At 35.3% G+C, this 18,452-nt stretch overlaps 1 protein-coding gene across 4 annotated transcripts in view; it reads right to left on the minus strand.

Moving 5' to 3' along the window:
* KIFAP3 (kinesin associated protein 3) overlaps positions 1 to 18,452 on the minus strand; it is a 249,379-nt gene that overhangs the window by 89,706 nt on the left and 141,221 nt on the right. For all 4 annotated transcript variants that reach the window (XM_023738447.1, XM_004384098.1, XM_023738449.1 and 1 more), the window contains exons 11-15: positions 15,829 to 15,929; positions 8,652 to 8,760; positions 6,150 to 6,262; positions 5,596 to 5,761; positions 4,674 to 4,799 (exon numbers count right to left, since the gene is read on the minus strand). In XM_023738447.1, coding sequence (XP_023594215.1) covers positions 4,674 to 4,799; positions 5,596 to 5,761; positions 6,150 to 6,262; positions 8,652 to 8,760; positions 15,829 to 15,929 — 615 coding nt within the window. The remainder of the gene's footprint in view (positions 1 to 4,673; positions 4,800 to 5,595; positions 5,762 to 6,149; positions 6,263 to 8,651; positions 8,761 to 15,828; positions 15,930 to 18,452) is intronic.

Consider the following 18,452-nt stretch of genomic DNA (forward strand, 5'->3'; position numbering starts at 1 on the left):
GTAGCATCTGGGGTCTTAAAAGCCTGTGAGCAGCCATCTAAGATACTCCACTGGTCTCACCCCTTCGGGAGCAAGGGAGAATGAAGAGAACAAGATACAAGGAAAAGATTAGTCCAGAGGACTAATGGACCACAGCTACCACGGCCTCCACCAGACTGAGTCCAGCACAGCTAGATGGTGCCCGGCTATCACCACTGACTGCTCTGACTGGGATCACAATAGGGGGTCCTGGACAGAGCTGGAAAAGGATGTAGAACAAAATTCTAACTCACAAAAAAAAAAGACCAGATTTACTGGCCTCACAGACTAGAGAAACCCTGAGAGTATGGCTCCTGGACACCCTCTTAGTTCAGTGGTTAATTCACTTCCAAAGTTCACCGTTCAGCTGGGGACTGGGCAGCCTCATAAAACAAAACAGGACTAATGAGGCACAGCACTCCAGGGACAAGGACTAGAAGGCAGGAGGGGACAGGAAAGCTGGTGATAGGAACCCAAGGTTGAGAAGCGACAGTGCTGACATGTTGTGGGGTTGTTAACCATTGTTATAGGGCAATATGTGTACTGTTTAATGAGAAACTGTTCTGCAAACCTTCATCTAAGGTACAAAAAAAACCACAACAAAACAATTATCTATGTGAGAACAAATTGACATAAGCAACTCAAAAGGTTTGATGAGAAGCCTAGGCGGCAGTGAGTTGAAAGTAATTGTGATTGAATAATTTGGAAAAGGGTAGTGAGAAGAGCAGCACAACTGGAAGAATGTAATCAATGTCACTAAATTGTACGTGCAGAAACTTTTGAAATGGTGTAACTTTGTATATATTTTCACCAAAAAAAAAGGTCCTCCAAGGTCAAGAAGGGAGAGTGTTGACATGTCATGGGGTTGTTAACCAATGTCACAAAACGATATGTGTACTGACTGTTTAATGAGAAACTATTTATTCTGTAAACCTTCATCTAAAGTACAATAAACAAAAATTTTAAAAAAAGATTACATCTTCTAAACTAAGTTTGTGGTAGGATTTGGATGATTATAAAGAGGTATTTTCCTTTGCTGAATAATGTTAACATAATTACATTCTAATTACTGGCATGAAATAATAAGGTATTTTAGTTTCAACCTAATTAATTATAATAGTAAAAAAAGTTATATAGTCATGCCAGCTAATTAATAAATGTTTAGTATCATACACAGAACCATTTAACAGAATAGCTGTTGTCCACTGTTTAATATGTAATGGCAAATGCAAATTACAGAAATCTAATTTTTAGGTACTAGTTATGGAATTTGGTTTAGTAATAGTGTAGTTTGTTATCAACTCTTGGCAATGGCAACAGAGTATCCAAGTAGTTTGTGGAATGAATTGTGGTCCCTTAAAGTCCAGTCTGTCCTCAATGATCTCCCTCACTAGCTTGCCAAAGTACCACTCTGTCAGACTACTTAGGCTGAAATTCCCAGTATTTATTACTCTCTCGGTGTACAGTGTTCCCCCTCTCAAGCTCAAGGATTTTAATCTTTAAAATCTACATATTTCTTAATAAAGAGTATTACACAGCCTCTGTGAAAACTTCAAGTAGAGAATATCAAAACATGGTAAAATACTATGAGCTGGCTCTGTCAGCTTTCTGCATATGTATCTCAGCTCTCTCACTCATAATGAATGCGAGACAGCAATTCCAGGACACAGGTCATTTTTGCTTCAACTTTCTCCAGCAATCCCAAAACCATACTGCAAAATCTTTATTCTCACTCTGCCAAATATATTCTTTCATTTTCACTTCCTAACTACCGTGTCTCTCTCTCTCTCTTAGTTATTTCTAATCTTAAAATTCTAATTTAAAAAACTCCTGTGAGAAGGGTGTACCAAAGTAAATACCTACATAATACAATTTAGGAAAGAAATACTTTAAATACGTAGGTATTAACTTCAGATGACCTATTAAATACATTATGCTAAAGAACTTATAAGTCAAATTAAAAAACAAAAACAAACTCAGAGAAAAATAAGCAAAAGACTTAAAAAGACGTTTAAATTTATTGGTCATGCCAAAATGGCCAATAAACACAAATAGCTCCTCAACTTCATTAGTCATCTGTTGTTGTTGTTGTTGTGTGCCGACAAGTTGATTCCAACTCATAGCGACCCTACAGGACAGAGCAGAACTGTCCCATAGTGTTTCCCAGACTATAATCTTTGCAGGAGCAGATCGCCAGGTCTTTTCCTGTTGAGCTGCTGGTGGGTTAGAACTGCCGACCTTTTGGTTAGCAGCTGTTATGGACTGAATTGTGTCCCCCCAAAATGTGTGTCAGGTTGGCTAGGCCATGATTCTTAGTCCTGTGCAGTTGTCCACCATTTTGTGATCTGATGTGATTATCCTATGTGTTGTAAATCCTAACCTTGATGATGTTAATGAGGCAGGATTAGAGGCAGTTATGTTAATGAGGCAGGACTCAATCTACAGGATTAGGTTGTATTTTGAGTCAATCTCTTCTGAGATATAAAAGAGGGAAGTGAGCAGAGAAGGCAGAGACCTCATTACCACCAACAAAGAAGCGCCGGGAGTGAAGCACATCCTTTGGACCCAGGGTCCCTGTGCCGAGAAGTTTCTAGATGAGGGAAAGATTGATGACAAGGACCTTCCCCCCAAACTGACAGAGAAAGAAAGGCTTCCCTGGGAGCTGGTGCCCAGAATTCAGACTTCTAGCCTCCTAGACTGTGAGAGAATAAATTGCTGTTAAAGCCATCCACTTGTGGTATTTCTGTTACAGGAGAACTAGATAACTAAGATAGCAGCTGAGCACTTAAATACTGCACCCCTAGGGCTCCTTGGTTATTAGTCATTAAAAAACAACAAAACAAAACAAAAAACCATTGCTGTCAAGTCAACTGCATCTCATAGCAACCCTACAGGACAGAGGAGAACTGCCCCATAGGGTTTCCAAGCAGCACCTGGTGGATTCGAACTGCTAACATTTTTGTTAGTAGTCAAGCTCTTAACCACTGTGCCACCAGGGCTCCTATTAGTCATTACAGGAATGCAAATTGAAACCACAATGAGATACCACCACAATGAGATACCACCAATTAAAGGGACTGACAATGCCCAGTGTTGGTGGTGATGTATAACTAGAACTCTCTTAACACTGCTGGTGGGACTGAAAATTGGTACAACCACTTTGGAAAACAGTAGGAAAAAAAATTATCAAAGCCAAACATATACTTACAGTATGACCCAGCAATTCTACTTCTAGCTATATATCTAATAGAAATGAGTACACATATTCACCAAATGAAAGACTTAAGAATGCTCATAGTAGTATTATTTAAAATAGCCCCCTCCCAAACAAAACAAAACAAAACACAACCCTAATATTCATCAACAGTAAAAAGAATAAATTCTGGTATATTTATACAATATAGACTTTATACAGCAATGGACATGAACAAACTATTGTTATATGCAACAACACAGATGAATCTCACAAATTTAACAAAGGGCAAAAGAAACTAGCTTCCATTTACACAAAGTTCAAAACCAGGCAAAACTAATATGTGGGTAAAATAGGAGGTGTAATGAGGGACTTCTAGGGTGCAAAGAGGGACTTCTAGGGTGCTAGGGCTCAAGCGTAGCAACGATTCTGAGGAGGGTGCAGGACTGGGAAGTATTTCGTTCTGTTGTACATTCACTATTAGTTGGAACCGACTTGACAGCACCTGACAACAACAGCAACAGTAGTGTTGTATTTCCTTATGTGGGTGGTAATAAGATGGGTTTGAAAATTCATTGAACTATATACCTATGATTTGTGTTATTTTTATTTATGTATATTATACTTTTAAAAAGTCTATTAAAAATAATATATTATGTATATTTATTATACCTGGTGTAGGAAGGACTGTGATTAAAGTATCTTCTTTAGGCTTCTTATATTACCACATTTGACTTCTACATTATTAGCTTCTTAAATTTGTAAGATACTAGAAAAGAACTTGGCCCTAACAGGATAACATTAGATTTAGATACATTTGTATGCAATATGAACAATGAGCCCTGGCCTCTTAAGAACAATATAAGGGTAAGGGAAAGAATCTAGGCCATTGTCCAATACTGTAGCCATAAGCCACTGTGGCTAGTTAAATTAAAATTAAATTAAAAAATTCAGGTTCCCAGTCTTGACAGCCACGTTTAAGTGCTCAATAGCTACATGTGTGGGACAGCACAGAGAGTTTAATGGACAATACTGTGTCTCTAGACCTTGGAGGGAATATGATATTTAGAATCAGCTTCCAAGTGAACTCTTCTGCTTAGGAATCAAAACATAAACAAGAAAAGTTTGTATAAGATAGGATGTCCAATTCAACCAATGCAAAGCCCAGGCGAAAGACTAGTGGGAGAAGGGCAGTATCTGTAGAATTTCTTCTGAATTGCTTTATAACAACTTTTTTCATTTTGCAACATAGAGCTCTTTGATATTACTCTATCCAATCCCATTAAGAGGTATATTTAATTCATTTTCTTAACTATATAATTTAAATTGCTATAAAATAATTAATATAACAAAGTAAATACTATTTCACGGTTGCAGTTTCTGTATTTTATATTTAAATTTTTAAATTAACAACTCATTGAGACATTAGCATAAAAATAAATTAAGATAAATTATAATTTACCATTTAGTAATTCAATGAGTGCAGGAATTATCCCAGATTTGGCTAGCAATGCAGCACAAGAGTCATCCATAGATACAGTTCCAATCATTATAACCACTTCTAAAACAAGGTCATCTTCTGCAGCACCTAGTAAAGTGAAATCATAGAAAGTTTTCACTGAAATGTCCTGATCCACATCCTTTCATACTATCAAAATTTCAATGCACAGAAAAGATAATGAAGCTGTTAAATTAGTTCCTATAAATCCTTGACATGCTTGCAAATTGTTCCTTTTTCCAAATTTCCATGTTCATTGATGACAGTGATGGTAGTGGGGGCAGGAAGAGAAGTGGAAATAAATCTTGGAAAATACAACTGAATGATACAGAGAATAAAACACAGAGAAGTAATAAAGTACTCATGTGAGTGCTTTGAAGGACTGTGCATGCATGTGTGTAGAGGGGGTGGTATTTTGTTAAAAAAAAAAAGGGTAGGATAAAACAACAACAAAAGCAGGACAGGGAAGAGAAACTAATATTAAGAGAATATATTGTTAGTAAAAAGGGAGGATAATTGGGAGACCCAATAACCACCCTTCCAGGAGAAAAGCCAGAACCAGAGGTGTGGGAAATAAATACATTGCCTAGCGTAATGTTGTTGCGTCTGTTGAGTCAATTCCAACTCACAGCAACCCCAAGTGACAGAGCAGAACTGCCTCATAGGATTTCCCAGGTTGTAATCTTTATGGAAGCAGATGGCCAGGTTTTTTCTCCTGCAGAGATGCCAGTGTGTTCAAACCGCCGACCTTTCAGTTAGCGCTTAACCACTGTGCACCAGGGCTCCTTCCTAGTATAACAGTCACAAAATACTGCACTAGTAGCCTTTTACACAACAGAAAAAAATAACTTAGCAACTATGCAAAAGTAAAATACTTAGCACAGACCTGGTTTTAGTTTATTCTTGAGGTATGGAACCAACTTGTACTCCTTAAGAACCAATTCCCAGTCTAAGTCTGGGATGGTCAGATTTGCAAGAGTTCCTAAACATTCTATCACAAACTCCTCCTCTTCATCATTAGAGATCTGGGCTGCAAGGTCCCCAACATAATCCTGAATAAGACAGAGAATTTTAATACAAATTTAAAATATGTTTTCTGCAGAAGAATCAATCTAATAATTAACACATAGGAAGAAAAATACAGATCAAACATGATTTGCTTGTTTTAATAATCTTGAACTAAGTTGCTAAGGTTTAAGGCATGAAGACTGGGGTGGGTAGGTAGCGGTAAGAAACAGTAAACCAAAACGACAACATTAAAATGCAGGTTCAGATTTCTAGGAGCCAATCTTACAAAGAAGTCCACAACAGAAGAGCCAATTTAGGTCATCAGTTAGTATTTGATCAGAGCTTAGTAAGAGCTACACTTTCAAATGCAGCACTTTAAAACTTCAATTCTCAGTTTATTTTGACAGACAGTAAGCCAAAAACTATACTTACAATAAATAAATTTTTAGTTGGTCCATCGTGCTGGGAAATGTTCCTAATCATTTTCATCAGCAGTGGATCCTTGAATTTCAGAGCCCTCTTCATGAGCATCTTAAGCCCATTTCCTTGTAAAGAACAACAGAAAATTCCCCAAATAAAATTAATGTTAACTTTTTTTTTCAGTTCACCGTTCTCAAGAAAGAATCTATGTACAGTGGAATGCATAAATCATAAGTGTACAATTCGATTACTTTCAACCTACAAGTACAACTGTAAAATACACCCACTCCTCACTTATTGACATGGTTAGGTTCCAAAAGACCAGGCCTTTATGTGAAAATCAGCGTTGGGTGAAAATGGAGGATTTGTCTTTTTTTTCTGTTTTTAGACTATCCATTTGTTTCATTTATTTAGAAAATATGATCATAGCAATAATAACAGCTAAGATTTACTGAAGTGCTCATCACTGTGACAAGACCAGTTATGGATTATTGCTCTGTGGAGAAGAAGGTTTGGAGGAGACAAAGCCAGATAAAGTTGGGCTGTGTGACTGGAGGGCCCTCTGCTGAACCACTTCACCTTCCTTCTGTGCTGGATCAGAGCTTCTCTTGCGGAGCTGCCTCCAGGCTCCACTCCCACCCCTGCAAGCCCTGCATTCACGATCCTGGAGCCTGCTCTGCCCTTCAGGCCTGGCGAGTTACTGAGGCTTGGGGCTTCCTGTGAAGGGTACTGGGAGCCTGGCGCATATCTGGCCCCTCCAAAGCGGAGGCTTCAGGCCCAGTTCGGCTTGCTCTGAGATGTCATCAAACTAGCATGCAATTCTTCAAAACACCCTCTCCAATGCCTCTTTCTTTCCTCCCTTTCCACTCCATGGCAATTTCGAGCTGTAGGGCCTCAGGCTGCACAGGAGCTGGGAGCCCAGAACAGGTGCCCGCTGGCTTGGTGCTGCCTGAGTCCGCCTGGAGGCCGTGGCCATGGAGGAGGCCACCCTGTGAGCAGGTGGACGAGGCATCCTCACCGGCAGGAGTGAGCGGATGGTGCGAGGCAGCACAGGGCTGCTTCCCGGAGGGCCCCCGCCCCTCTTCAAGGGAGAGGATGCTCTGCAGCTCAACTGTCATTGTTGCCATGCCCGCTGCCTCAATAATCCACAAAATAGTAGACAGTAGATTTTTTTACTATTGTCGTACATGCGAAACATCAGCTAACAAGATAGTCGGTAAGTGAGGAGTAGGTGTATGTCCATTCACTCCAGAAAGTTCCATTGTGCCACCTTCCCGTCAATCCTATTCCCCAAATGCAATCATTTTTCTTCCTCCCCCTTTCTCTAACCCCTTGCCTCTCCTTTTTCCCTTCCCCCTCCTCCTTCTTTTAATACAAGTTCGTTTTGCCTGTTCTAGAACTTCACATAAATGGAATTATATACTAGGTGCTCTTTTATCTCTAGAAAAAAAAGAAAAAAACCAAACTCGTTGCCATCCAGTTAATTCCCTATAGGACAGAGTAGAACTGCCCCATAGGGTTTCCAAGGAGTGGCTGGTGGATGTGAACTGCTGACCTTTTAGTAGTTGAGCTCTTAACCACTGTGCCACCAGGGCTCCATCTCTAGAATATCCACCACAAATTTAGAAAAAAATCTAAATACTCTTTAACCTAGAAAAAAAATTTCAGTTCTAGGAATTTATCTTAAGAATATACAAATGGAAAGTGATAAAGATTGAGATAAACGAATAATGATTACAGCATTGTTTGTTTCAGAAAAGAACTTGCAACACACTAAATATCCAAAGTAGCATATTAAACTATGGCAAATCTTTACAATGGACTACTTTGCAGATAATTAACAATGATGTTTTAGAAAAGTATTTAACCACATGAAATGATATCTAAGATATTATTAATTTAAAAAAAGCAAGTGACAATATATAGAGAAAACACCATTTTCATTTAAAAATATGCAGAAGCATTACACAAAAATTTAACCTATGATGATCTCTGGATGATGAGAGTAAAGATTTTAATGTTTTCCTGTTTGCTTCTTTACTTTTTATTATAAACATGTATTATTTTTTAAACAAGAAAAAAACTATTGCGCAGTCTATGAAACATTATAATGTATGTCAGGCCATTTGCCAAGCTATAGAAACAGTAACCTAATTTAGTTGTATGTATATCCTTAAAAAAACTTACACTGCAATTGATCGCTTCCTTAGTAAAATATACAAATAAAAGGTTTCATTTCATTTAGAAAATGTTAAAAAAAAAAAAAATCACATATTAATTAAGGCTAACCTTCCATGGTTTATAAAATGTTACTGAACGGTAAGTGCCTCCACTCATGCTATAAGAATATTCTGAGTTTATCTGACCTTTCAGGAGTATAGCTATAATGAAGAAACTATTTAAAATTAGTTCTCACATGTCCACTCTAATTCTTAATTTCTTATTATTGATTTTCATTCATATGCCAATTCCCATATGCTAAAGAGGTTACCTATGAAGCTCAAAGGTACTAACCTTCACAGATAAGCTGTACATTCCTCTTGTTAGCGGCAAGATTAATGCAGAAAGAAATGAGTTCCAAGTCAATTCGTTCATCTGAACATTCAAAAAGCATCTTCATTAACTAGCAAGAAACACAGGCCATACTTTACTCAACAACAACAACAACAACAAACAAAACCCAAAAGCAATATTTTATCACAATGTGTCATCTTAGATGGTATGCTGAAAATAATAAAATATACTTTGCATTTTTCAAGGCTGTCACTGTTGAATAACTAAATGAATAAATGGTTAATGAACTACTAGATGCTCAGCATTAAATATAACTCTTCCACTTACAGGGGTGAATACAAGAGAAATATTAGATAAAACCTCTGGACTCAAGGAATTTAAAATAATGTTTGGAAGCAAAGCATTCCGATCAAAGAAAACAGCTTGTGCAAAAGTCGTAAGACAGGAAAGAACACAATTTTTCTGAAGAACAGAAAGAAGGAAAGCAAGCTAGAATGAGGGAAACTGTGCTGAGAAATAAGAAGGTAAAAGCCAGATCTTGCAGGGTCTTGAAGTATACATGAAGGATTTTGGGCTATATCCTAAGGATAATGGGAAGCCATTGAAGACTTTAAATAAGAAAGTGTCCGAGTAAGATCTGTGTTTCAAAAGATCTGGCCAGTGTAGACTGAAACAGGACAAGAAAATGTTAAGAAACCACTTAGAAGGCTAGTAGAATACTCCAGGTAAGGTGATGGCTGCCTGGACTAGGGTAGCGCAATGGGGAACAGAAATAAAAGAACGGATTAGAGATATTTTTAGAAAAGAGAATCAAACTTGAAGTTAATAACTGACTTAATATCTGCGCTAAGGAAGAAGAGGAGTCAAGGACGACTTCCAGGTTTCTACACTGAGCATGACGTGGATGGTAGTGTTAACATTTACCCAAAGAGGGAAACTGCAGTAGGAGGAAACTTTAAAGGGAAGATAGTGATGTTGGTTTTAGATATGTTGATCTTAAGCTCCCTATAGGGTAGTCTAGTATAGATATTCAGTAGAAAGTTAGAAATGCAGGCCTGAGTTTAGAAAAAATGATGGACTAGAGGTATAATTTTAGGAATTGTTATATATGGTTGATAACTGAAGCTGTAGGCTGGATCCAATCACTTGGGCAGGGGTATAAAATGAGAGGAGAACTCTATTTAATGATAAGAGAAAGGGAAGGAGGGTCTAAGAAGCAGCAGCCAGAAAGGTAGCAGGAAAATGTAGTTGAGCTATGCCATTTAACAGTAATCTAGGATTGTCATGGTGAGGGGTGGTTATACTAATAAAGGAGAAATAAACAAATTTCATGCTATAGTTTTGAGAAGCTAGTCTTTATTATTGGTAAATCAACAAATTAGCTTAATGCATATTATTAAAGACATTTTTAAGTCCAAATTCCTACGGATGTTATTCCTAAAATTCATAATCTAAAATTTTCTTATTTTTTATCTCAGGGAAATATCTTTTTTGGTTAACATGCCTTCATGAATCCAGCACAGTGTCCTGTATATAGTAAGTGCATAATAAATACTTATTGACTACATAGACCCCCATTCTGTTAAATATTGTTTTGATTACTTTGTGTGAGTTCCAGATAACTTCTGAGTTTAGAAAAGGATACAAGGTAAACATATGAAAATCAACTGTATTTCTATATGCTAGCAATGAAGAACTGGAAACCCAAATTAAAAACACTATACCATTTACAACTGTTCCAAAAAAAAATCAAATACTTAGTCATAATTCTAACAAAACACGTACTGGATCTGTACGCTGAAAATAGCAGGTAAATGTTAGCATGTATCATCCCTTTTCCCAGAGGGCAGTTCTTTAACCACAAATGTTGCTGCTAATGGAATCTTTGGGTAAAGAATCATCACCTTAGTAATGCAACAGAATAAAAAGATTCTAGGGCAATAATAATCTTAATTTACTGGGTATATATTTAACAGATTTTGCTTCCTATATGTATATTAACTGCTAATTAAAAACATTACAAATTAGTAAAAATGTAAGTCATGACCCTCTAATTAATGTACTTAGTGTGTTTTTCATACACTAACAATCTATTACAGACTACTTCCAAAATTTTACTTATATCAAGAAGATTTTTTATAGTAATGAAAATCTTTTATATCAAAGCACAGCTTTAAGAAGGCAAGATATTTGTTGCTAACAAGAATTATTTTCTTCAAATTATGTAACCCTCGTAATATGAAAATTGCCCTTAAAAATGGGGTTACAAGTGATTTGTGTAGAACCTGAGGACATTATTTTGGTAATTTCCATGTTAAATCCTGTGTAGAAGTTAAATAATCAGGAGCTACATTTAAAAAAAAAAAAAAAAATGCATGGCTTGAAATCTGACCTGACCCCTCCAAAAATTCAAAAGAAATTAGGGCTAAATGTGAATGGAATGTATGTGATATAGAATTAGTTTTCATAATAAGAAAGAGAAACATTTCAATTTGAATTAATTTTAAAAGTTTAGTTCAAACACCACGTGCAACACTGTATTGAATTTGATTGCTACCTATGGCACTTCAAAAGTAAGTGTAATTGCTGCCAACTAGGAAATATTAAAATTAGATTTGTTATGTTTTAACTATGTTCATTGTCATCTTTTACTGATTTAACAGGAAGGCACTAAAAGGGCTTCAGCCTGTGCAATGAAGAGGCAACAGTGTTCAATCAGACAAGTCCCATATTGAGTATCAGATACCAAAGCCCCGCGACTGAAATCACTGTGTCTAGACTCTCTGGCACCTGACTTCACTTATTTACCAGTGACCAGAGGCCAACCCCCACAGCTCTCTGTATTCACATACACCTCTACCTCCTCCACCCCTTACCCAAACATCTTTGAATGATTATGCCAGAACTTTGCATGCCTCAGGAATCTCTTCTGACTGGCTACTCCCTAACTCTGCTGTTTGAAGTGATGCTCTGGCTTCTGAACTTCAGCAGATAATGGCAGGCAAGAGCAAAGGGGGCTGTCAGAAAGGACGTTTACCAGCATTCAGCTAAAAAGAAGCAGGTAGATCAAAGAGGGGCTAAATAGGACAACTGTGGTCGAAAACATGTGCATAGCTATGAGATTCCTGCACACTGTTCTAGGGTAAAATATTAAATAACACCATGACATCACTACCTAACCATGTACTTTGATTAGCCATTCTATTACCAATAAATACTTTTTATAAGCATCTGGTTGGCATTTGCACCTATTTAAACAAAACATGTCTCAGAGGTCTAAATAACAATGAACTGTTAATGTCTTTTAACTATTATTAGAATACAACCATTAACTCCTGGTTAACCTCAAGTATGCTTACCTGAAAGAATCCACCCACTTAGACCATTAAGATCATATATAAAGAAAGACTTGATGTGACCCAAAGATTTTGCAGAATAGTGACATAATAGGGGAAGAAAATTAGAATACATTGGATAATTAGAGGCAATAAAGAAGCCAAGCAATGTAACATTGAGAAGGACTATAAAGCATGTTGTATATATAATCACTTACTCTGAATGTTAAATATTTTATAAAAGTGAATTATAAATCTAATTATAGATTACAGAATTAGTTTTCATAATAAGAAAGAGAAACATAAAACACATAAAAGAAGATATTCAAATCAGACTATGAATAGGTCCAAACTGATGAGAAAGATTTGATATTTTAACTAGTAGTTTGTATAGTGTTTTACAGTTTATGCAGTGCCTTTACATATATTATCTAATGCAAATAAAGAACATAACCATATTTCACGTTCTTTTCGATCACTGAAACTAATATAAATTACAGTTCACTTTTATAAATATTTACCATATTCTAAAGCTACTGCTTTCCTACCCTCAAAGTAATTTTCGGCTTTTCATTTGAAAAATTCATGTACAATACTTGAAGATCATTAGTAAACAAAAATTAACGTGCATAATTTCAAACATAAAAGAATATTATTTTAACTCTATGAATTTCTAAACTTCAGATATGGCTTTCTTTAATAAGTAGGTTAATTAGTTGCAATCACAAATGAGTTGAAAGCTTTACTAACATTATAAACATTACTTTGAGTAGCCAATACCTATGAAAGGAGTATCTTTTTAATTCCTGAAAGAAGCTTGGGAATTTCAATTTAATTCCTGATTTGTTTTTCATGACTTCTATTTTGCAGAGCATGTGGCACTGGGTGGCAATAAAACCATATCAACTTTTCCCTAAACATGCCAAAACTGAATCCTGAAGTGCAAGTTGCAGGTTGGATGCACTTCTGGAACAAATATATTCTACAGTATCATTTTGTTTTCTCAAAATACGACCTCATACTAAAAAGGCTTCAAGATGTTTACAACATAATTTGGTAACATAACTTCACTATTCCCATTAGAGCTGAACTTTCAGAAAAAAAAAAACTTTGAACCTTGAATGAGTTTTTAAAGATTTTGTTCATAAAATACTACCAGACAACCAGTTGCCACGGCTGAGTCAATTCTGACTCATGGTGACCCCATGTGTGTTAGAGTAGAACAGTGCTGCATAGGGCTGCCAATGGCTAATTTTTCAGAAACAGATCGCCAGGCCTTTCTTCCAAGCTGCCTCTGATTTGAACCTCCATCCTTTCAGTTCTCAGCTAAGTATGTTAACTGTTTACACTACCCAGGGGCTCCTTTTATAAAATACAGATCGTAAATGTTCTGAAAACTCCATTGCAGACATGTTTGATTTAAGAACATTCTCTGGCAAGAAAACATGGATGAATATCATTCTTGAAAAAGTATAGAGGAACTTTCTATATACAAAGTTTTGTTGTTAGGTCTGCTGAGTTGATTTTCGACTCACAGTGACCCTATGTGACAGAGCAGAACTGCCCCATTGGAGTTTCTTGGCTGTAATCTTTACAGAAGCAGATCACTAGGTCTTTCTCCCGCAGAGCTGCTCGATGGGTTCTTGATTAGCAGCCGAGCACTTAACCATTGTGCCACCAGGGCTCCTTATACAGAGTTTTAAACTGCTGTAATAACAATGTCTCAAAAGTAACCCAAACAGGTCCTATTTCTGCTTGTTTTATTTAAAATAAATTTTATATTTTATATTTGAAATTATACATTCTCAGATAGGATAACTCCAAATTCAAAATTCAACAAAATAAGTTTTCCACCCCCTTTTTAGTTCTCATTTCTCTTTTATTTAATTGTTATTATCATTTTAATTGAATCTGGATAAAAACAGTCAATCTATGCAAGAATATTATTCTTGTTTGGCTGCTTTCCAATTCATATCCTGTAGTCAATGAAGTTCAGACACTAAATGGTATTGCAAAACAAACACCCTTGGAAACTGCAAAACAGAAACCCTCAGAACATATGGAGTAAGACCATAGTAAATCACCTGTAATCTCCATTTGACATGGCTACTCTTTTATTGAAAACTTGTTTGACAAAGAGTTTGATTCCAGTTAGCTTTGGCTACAGTCTAACATATGCTATCTCTATAAGAAGTTCTGCCTCTTTAGAGAAGATGTGCTGTATATTTTTTGAGGGATGTTGTTTTCCTATAAACAAGCATAATTAGTTTATCTTCTGATATGAAAGATAAGAAATTACCCTGGAAAGTGCATCAATTTTTAATTGCATGTAGGCAAAGGGTTAAAATTCTGGAACAGCAAATTCGATTTTAGAGTTGCTTTACCAATCTGGAATTAATAGAAGGATGGCAAAAAAAAAGAAAAAGAATAAAAAGGGAAATTATGGGCTTTTTAAAAATATTTTAATTATTTTTCAAGTAACATCCATTTAGTAACTCACATTAGGCTAACAAGGAATTGCCTAGTAAGAGTCTTAAGAGAAATTAGTATGACTTGCCATTCATATGCTTAAAATGTTTTTAAAAGTGTTATTTTTATTGTATATTATACATTCTGCAATTTTGTTTTTTCTATTTTAGAAAATCATTCTCTAAAAAATAATGTCATATTAAAAATCAGCCCAACTGGTGTCCAAATCTTCAGATATTCAAATTAATGGAGCTCAGTTTAATAAAGATTTAAGGCACATCAGTGATTCTATGAACACAAATTCCCAAGAGCAGAATCACATGTGTGGAATCTCTACACTGATAATATATTTCATATAAACACTTTCACATAACCCATAAAATATATGAAAAAACTGAGTTATAGAAAAAATCTTGAGGTGAGTGCTATAAAATTTTGTTTATAATACTTTTTATACAATAATTTTGGTAAAGTGTTTTCCCATCAGAGAATGCAAGGCATTGAAAACCATCAACTGTACACAAAATTAAACAGTAAATGACAAACTTGGAAGGTATCTGTAACATGACAAAGAGTTTAGTTATTATATATATAGATCTCATTTATCAATAATGAAAGTATTAACATGACAACAGAAAAATGGGCAAATAAAAATTTGTAATAGAATATGGATAATAAGCATATGAAAAAAATGTTCAACCTCTCTAATATTCACAAAATGCAAATGAAAAGAATGAGACACCACAATATCAGAGAAATGATAATAAACAGTGCTGTCAAAAGTGAAATGCTAGTTAGAAATATGTATTCCTAGAAGGTAATTTGACCATAATGTATCAAATACACAAGTGTTCATACTTGTTCACTTAGTACTTCTACTTTTAGGAATTTAAGTTAAAGAAAAATTCAAAAATGTGCATCAAGATTTATTACTACGATACTCATTCCACATGATTTCATTTGCTTATATATATGTGAAAAACTGAAAAAAAAAATTCAATGTACAATTTAACAATGGTTAAATTATGGTACATCCATGAAATACTATACAACCATGAGAAATAGTTTTTGAAGGCTGTTCAACAACATGAAAGAATATTTATGACTTATACAATATACTATTATATACACCATATAATGCCAATATATGAGTATTTCTTAAGTATGTGGAAGGAAAATGAACCAAAACATTAAATGGTCATATCTGGGTTTTATACTGTCCCATACTTTCCAAATTTTCTCTAATAAATTTATATTATTAATAAAAATATTTTTTTATTTTTAAAGAAAAAGTAGATTTGGCAAAATCAAGAGAAGAGAGTGAAAAATACATACTTCTTGAATATATTTCTTAAAACACTTAAACCACTTACCTGTGGTATACAGTCAGTGTATGCAAACATTGATTTAAAGCGGTCATCCATGCTTATGTGGTAGAGAATGCACATTGCTATTTGTTTGTAGTTTTCATTACCTGGGAATTAAAAAAAATCATGGATATGGTGATGGTGATGTATATATACATGTATACATATATATATATATATACATATTTTGGGGGAGTATGACATACTCAAATTAATGCACAATAATTTTTAAACTACTGAATCAAATCCTTATGTAACCCTAATCTGGCAATAAAATTGAGCTCCCTATTTCAATTCCAAAGCTTGGAGCACACTCATGTCATCTGTGAAATACTACCGATTTTCAAGAGAGAATGTCTATTTTTCAAGGTCAATTTTTGAAAAAAAGTTAATCACAGCTCTAATAATTAATTATTTTTAATAACCCAATATAAGCCAGATTGGGTCACTGGTTTTCCCACACTTATTGTTTTATCAAAATTTGTGATTAACTTAGTTCACTGACAGTGATGATGTATAACAAACTAAAAAATAGACTTGATTCCTATGAATCAGAAATTAGGAAAATTATCAAATGATAGAAGTGGAATAAGTATTTGTAACATAAAAAAATAATAAAATACATGACTAGAAAATATGAAAGACTATAAACTAAATATAGTCTAAGAACTGTTAGAACTTCTGAGGTAAGATTATTCTAATTTTAACAAACTTTGAAACTGAAAAAAAAAGTAAATGACATATCATAGATTTGAACAATCAAATGGAACTTTAATATGTCATGTAATTCCTCTACCTGCTTTCAAACAGACCATATTTTACAGACCTATTCATGACCTCAAAATCAGTGATAAAACTAGAGATAGAAAAGTTGTTCAGCTAAAAGTTTTATCCACATAAACAATATTCATTTAGAAAATTCTGGGCTATGAGAAATCCTTGTAGATCTTTAGAGTTAAAAAAACAAAAACAAGTGCATAAGTATATTTAGTTGATAAATAAATTGAAGAATATTTAAAAATACATTTTAACATGGAGAATAAATTGAACCATAGCACAAAATACTAAAATACTAAGTGTTTTTTAAAATATTGTTTTCTATTGTCATTAATAGTTTTCACACATTAGGCATACCCTCTCATGGTAGTCAGAAATTCTTTAGAGGACATAAACTTTGGTATTCTCACAAAGCTTAGCATAGTATGCGGAAGTTATCAATAAATATCTGTTGATTAATTCCATTTTTAATATTTAAACATCAGAGGATAAAACTGAAAATATAAGCACATAGTTTAAGAAAGAAATTACTGTCTATGACAGCTTCAGATATGAGTCAGAAGTGTTTTAAGGACTTTCAAGGAGTCTTTTAAAAGTAAGTTAAAAAAGTATCGTGGTCCACTATCTCTCAACTTTACTTTGTTCTTTCTTTACCACCTGATGTATTTTTATCTAATCTATAGGGTTGCTATGAGTCAGAACCGACTCAATGGCACCTAACAACAACAATAACGGGAAAATAAGGACTTTATTCAGAGCAACTACCCCAACTCCAAGAACAGTATCTAGCACAAAGTAGGTACTTACTATTTACTGACTTTAATAAAACAAGCAAACAAACAAAAAAAACAAACCACTGTGTTCAAGTCAATTTCAACTCATAGCGATCCCATTTGTGATAGACTTAATCCTTTATTAAGCATTTACCACATATAAAGTGCTATACTAAACACACTGTATACCATTTAATTTTATAAAAAATCTGTCAAATAAGTATTATCATTTCTTCATTTCAGATAAGGAACCCGAAGTTTAAAGAAAAATACTTGCCACACATCCTTGTAACTGGCTGAGCAGGGACTTAAACACAGGTCTCTCCAATTCCAAATCTTAACCAGGTTATATTACCTCTCTTAAAGTTAAACATTTATCTATCCTAAGGTGAAACTGTATTCGAAGTGAGATATTATTATCAGGTACAAAAGACTGATAATATACTGACTTATGACAGAATAAACCACATTTTAAAAATAGAATTCTGGAGTTGCGGCAAAATGGCGCTCTAGGCAGAAGCACCATGACGTCCCTCCACAGCAAAGATCCAAAAAACTAAGCTGAACAGAGAAAACAACAATCCTGAAACCCTAAAACATCAAATTAAGAGATAAAGAACTCAGCCAAGCACCAAATGAAGTGAGAAAACTGACAGAGAATGGAGAGTGAGGAGAGTTTCATGCAGAGGTCCCCTACAAGCTAACGCAGCACGGATCCACCATCTTGGACTCCTATCGGAGACCAGCAAACAGGGGGCACGAGAAAGCAGCCTCACGGAGCATGCAGCAGGAGAAAAAACAACCGGTAATTTGCGATATACGCTTTCCCACGCCCCACCCTTCTTCACCTCGACTCGGCCTCCTCTGCTTCCCGCGGCCACAATCTCTTGACCGGGAAACACCGGCTGCTTGGATTCCACACACCCGAAAGGGGCGGCTCTCTGAGAGCCATTTGTTGGCTGCTGGTGTTGCTTGTTTACACTTCTTTTGATTTCTTCCTTACCTCTCACCACCTCCCCCTCCTTTCACTCAAATACCTGGCTCTGTGCGCCATCTTTGCTTCTTCCTGAGGGGCTGCAG

This window comes from Trichechus manatus, unplaced genomic scaffold (assembly GCF_000243295.1).
Source record: "Trichechus manatus latirostris isolate Lorelei unplaced genomic scaffold, TriManLat1.0 scaffold00117, whole genome shotgun sequence".
Taxonomy (NCBI): Eukaryota; Metazoa; Chordata; class Mammalia; order Sirenia; family Trichechidae; genus Trichechus; species Trichechus manatus.